This window comes from Benincasa hispida, chromosome 6 (assembly GCF_009727055.1).
Source record: "Benincasa hispida cultivar B227 chromosome 6, ASM972705v1, whole genome shotgun sequence".
NCBI lineage: Eukaryota > Viridiplantae > Streptophyta > Magnoliopsida > Cucurbitales > Cucurbitaceae > Benincasa > Benincasa hispida.
In genome coordinates this window covers 26,605,208-26,609,166 of record NC_052354.1, presented here as the reverse complement: position 1 = coordinate 26,609,166, position 3,959 = coordinate 26,605,208, and the positions used below count along the sequence as shown (strand labels likewise).

The window sequence follows — 3,959 nt, the reverse complement described above, 5'->3', positions numbered from 1 at the left end:
AAATTTATGTCTAATAAATTCCTATCACTAAGTAGATAAAATTCAAGTCACATTACTTGAGAGTTATGTGATAGATTAATTTCAAATAGATCCAAGCATTCTTGGATATACATAACTTACTCACGAGAAGCCATAAAACACAAGAGTATGACTGCAATTAACACTAAATAGACATGTAGTGAAATTGTCGATTTGAGTATAACTTAGTCTATATCAATTATAATTTTGAAGATTGATGCTCCTAAAGACATGTAGAGAAGTTCATGCACCAAATTTATTGTTTAATTTAAAGGGATAATCAATTTTAATAATGTTAAATTAAAAGGTTTTTGAACTTTCAAACAAATTATAATAGATTAATTAATCTATTGAATTTTATGTTTAATTAAGATTTTGAACTTTTAATTTTATGTCTAATATATTCGTATATTTTAAAAATTTGAAAGCTCAGACTAATTTTGTAATTTTGAAAGTTTATACCTATTGATAGGTGAATCTCATTAGGTCAGTCTCCACATGATTATTTCCCAATAGTCTCGATTTACATTGTCAAACTCGTGCCATGTCGTGCCACACACTCTCTAATAGCATCAGCAAAGTCAATTGTTAAATATGGCTAAAAAAACCAATTCATTGTTGATCTTTATAGGTGTGGGAAACTTAAATATTTATATGGCTTTTTAGGTGTCATTCATTTGGGGATTTGTGCCTTGATGAGTGATAGAGTGATATGTCGAGGTAATCAGGTAACGAGATAATTAGCTATTTAATGGTTATTCTTTTTGTGTAAGGGGTTTCGAACTCAATAACTCCGATTTATCGTTTGAGGACTCCTTTTCATTGATATGGCCTTCGAGGGTCTTCTCAAGCTCAACCACCTTTTCGACTCGAGACTTAGTCAATATTTGACCCACAACAGGATTAAATAAACACAAAATTTTAATTACAAAGAACTAAAAGGGTAATTGTAGCGAGTAACACTTCGGCTGATAATTAAGTGCATAACAACATTTTAAAATAATTATAAATATAATAAAATCTATCCTTGGTAGACTCTTATTAAGGTTAAAACTCTTACTAATGATTGGTAGAATCTTAAAATTGAATCTAAAATTTATTATATTCATACTATTTATTTATATTGGACTATATTTACAAATACTTTAAATCTGATTTTTTCCAATACTAAATTTGTAGTTTAGATTTAAAACCAAAAAACAAAAAAAAAAAAAAAAAAAAAAAAAAAAAAAAAAAAAAAAAAAAAAGAGAAGAAGAAGAGCTTTTTGGTAAATTTAAAGGAAATTCAATTCATCTCGTCCACGCGTTGAAAAGTTAAAATTTGAAGCGGCAAACGGCTGGTCAGTCGGCGAAGTACACAGCATTTTGCAGATCTCGTTTTACAACCTTAACGCCGTTAAATCAAACGAACAAGATGGCACCACGTGTCTTAAACCGAACAAAAGGCGTTGGTAAGACGCTAACGGAGACGACGCGGTTTTACCGTTTAAAGCCTTTTTCCCCATATAATCAGTTCATTCCATTTTCTGTTTTCTTTACAAAATTCCCAAAATCAAATCCTCCGTCTGTCAAACCCTTGTCCACCCCAATTTCGTTGGCCCCACAGTTTCTAGGGTTCTTTAATCCAATCCCTCATTTCCCAATTCACACTCCCCTTATTCAATTCTACCCTTTTCTTTTTTTGTTGTTTTTTCTTTGATTTTTTTTTTCTTTTTGAGGGTTCGTGGCCGACATTTTGATCGTGGGGGGGGGGTTTTGTTTTGTTTTTATTTCTGGGGTTGATCGTATGTGTTGTTTTCTGGTCTTGGGAGTTGGGAGGATTGAAATTTTGAGGGATTCTTCGATTTAAGGGGTTGGTGATTGATTGGATTGAGTTTTGTTGATGTCGTCGATGGCGGCGGCGTCTTCTTACTGGTGTTACCGATGCAGTCGCTTTGTTAGGGTTTCTAATCAGGACTCTGTTGTGTGCCCTGATTGTAATAGTGGATTCATTGAACAGATCGAGCAACCGTCGAGGTTGGTGAACGTGGAAGCGGCGCCACGGAGGAGGTTTCCGGCTGCGGCGATGTATATGATTGGCCACCGTTCGAATTCGGGGCAGAATTTGGGATCTGGGCTTCGGAGATCTCGGAGGAATGGAGGGGATCGCTCGCCTTTTAATCCTGTGATTGTTCTTCGTGGGCCTTCTGATGGGACTGAAGCTGGAGAAAGTCGTCGGTTTGAGCTTTATTATGATGATGGCGGTGGTTCTGGCCTGAGACCTCTGCCACCGAGTATGTCCGAGTTTTTGTTAGGGTCTGGGTTTGATAGGCTTCTGGAACAACTTTCTCAGATTGAAATGAACGGTATTGGGCGGTTCGAGAACCCGCCGGCGTCGAAGGCTGCGATTGAATCAATGCCCACTATTGAAATCTGTGACAATCATTTGGAAACTGAGTCACACTGTGCTGTTTGCAAAGAAGCATTCGAATTGGGGAGTGAAGCACGGGAGATGCCATGTAAGCATATTTATCATTCTGATTGTATTCTACCTTGGCTTTCAATTCGAAATTCTTGTCCAGTGTGTCGCCATGAATTACCGTCTGATAATCAGAACTCTGTGGATGCTGCTGAAAGTGGCGAAAATGGGGGATCGGTGACCTCAAATTGGGATGAGAATGTGGGCTTAACCATTTGGAGGTTACCCGGCGGGGGGTTTGCGGTAGGGCGGTTTCATGGTGGCAGAAGAGGTGGGGAGAGAGAGCTCCCGGTTGTTTACACCGAGGTGGATGGTGGTTTTACCAATGGTGGCCTTCCTAGAAGGGTATCATTTGCTTCAAGAGGCAGAGGCAGGGAGCAAGGTGGGTGGGGCCGAATAATTCGCAATATGTTTGCTTGTTTTGGAGGATCAATGAGGTCAATGGCATCTACTTCAAATTCCACCTCTGATTCTGGTCCTTCAAGGAATAGTAGACCACTCCCACATTTCAATACCGAGCCAAGACGACGGCGAACATGGTCTATGGAGGTTAACAGTGGAACAATCAGCTGGTGATTTGGGAATGTGGTTGGTTAGGAAGGCTAATTGCTTGAAGAAGTTCTAGCTGGGGTTGGGACTTTGAGAGGCAGGCTTATTTATTGCTGTAAATAGCAAAATTTGAATTATGGGTTGGAATGAGGCAGTTCTCCCAGCTTTATATTGATAAAAGTTAGAAGGTTGCTCTGGTGAAGAAAGATTTTTTTTTCCCCTTCTTTTTGGGTTATTTGGATAAGAGATATTGCAATAGAAATGTGAAAAATAAATGCAGTCATTCTTAAGCAGAAGAGAAGAAAAGAGGTACCTCCTTACTGCATTAGAAAATGTGATGGAAAATACAAGGTTTACATTTATATGCTTGAAGGTTCTTTTGTAGAGCAGGGTGCATGATCCCATTAATATAGTCTGTTAGAAACCAGTTTCAGAGGTGGAGCTAGAGCACCTGCAACTTCATATCATTACAATATCTATTATCAAGTATTTACTGCTTAAATATGTTGTTAGGCCCAGTTTTTCTTCTTCTTCTTAATATGATTCCGTTATTTTAAAGAATATGTGAGCTCTCGTGAAGCATGTGATGAATTCTGCATCAGCTTAATTACTTGCTTGACTATTGTTTTGCACATCTTATGCTTGTAATGATGTATATTGCTAGAAATAAATTGCTTTATTGGCGTTTGTATTCAACTGGCTGTTAAGCAATGTTCATATTTAAATTCAAAAGCTCTTCATATTTGTTAGCCTGTTATGTGCCTTTATCTCAGAATCTGTGTAATTAGATTTAGACTTCTATTAATTGAACTTAGACCTGGGCTTGTTCTTCTATTTGCTGAATCATTCTGGAGGGGTTCGCAGTTGAGAAAGATTAGTGTTAGAGAGTGTTTATTGATCTGTAGTAGTAGTGTCTATTGTAAGCTTAGGGAGA

The 3,959-nt window shown here is 37.6% G+C and overlaps 1 protein-coding gene across 1 annotated transcript; it reads left to right on the top strand.

Annotated features, from left to right (window-relative positions):
* Nucleotides 1-1,546: 1,546 nt before the first annotated feature.
* Nucleotides 1,547-3,721, top strand: LOC120079840 (probable E3 ubiquitin-protein ligase RHC2A). Its single transcript, XM_039034270.1, has one exon. It carries the CDS (start codon nucleotides 1,901-1,903, stop codon nucleotides 3,050-3,052), a length of 1,152 nt encoding a protein of 383 aa, XP_038890198.1. The 5' UTR covers nucleotides 1,547-1,900; the 3' UTR covers nucleotides 3,053-3,721.
* Nucleotides 3,722-3,959: the final 238 nt, after the last annotated feature.

What these genes read in the sequence shown, in the direction of transcription:
- LOC120079840 (XM_039034270.1), top strand. Translation starts at nt 1,901, where the DNA reads ATGTCGTCGATGGCGGCGGCGTCTTCTTACTGGTGTTACCGATGCAGT.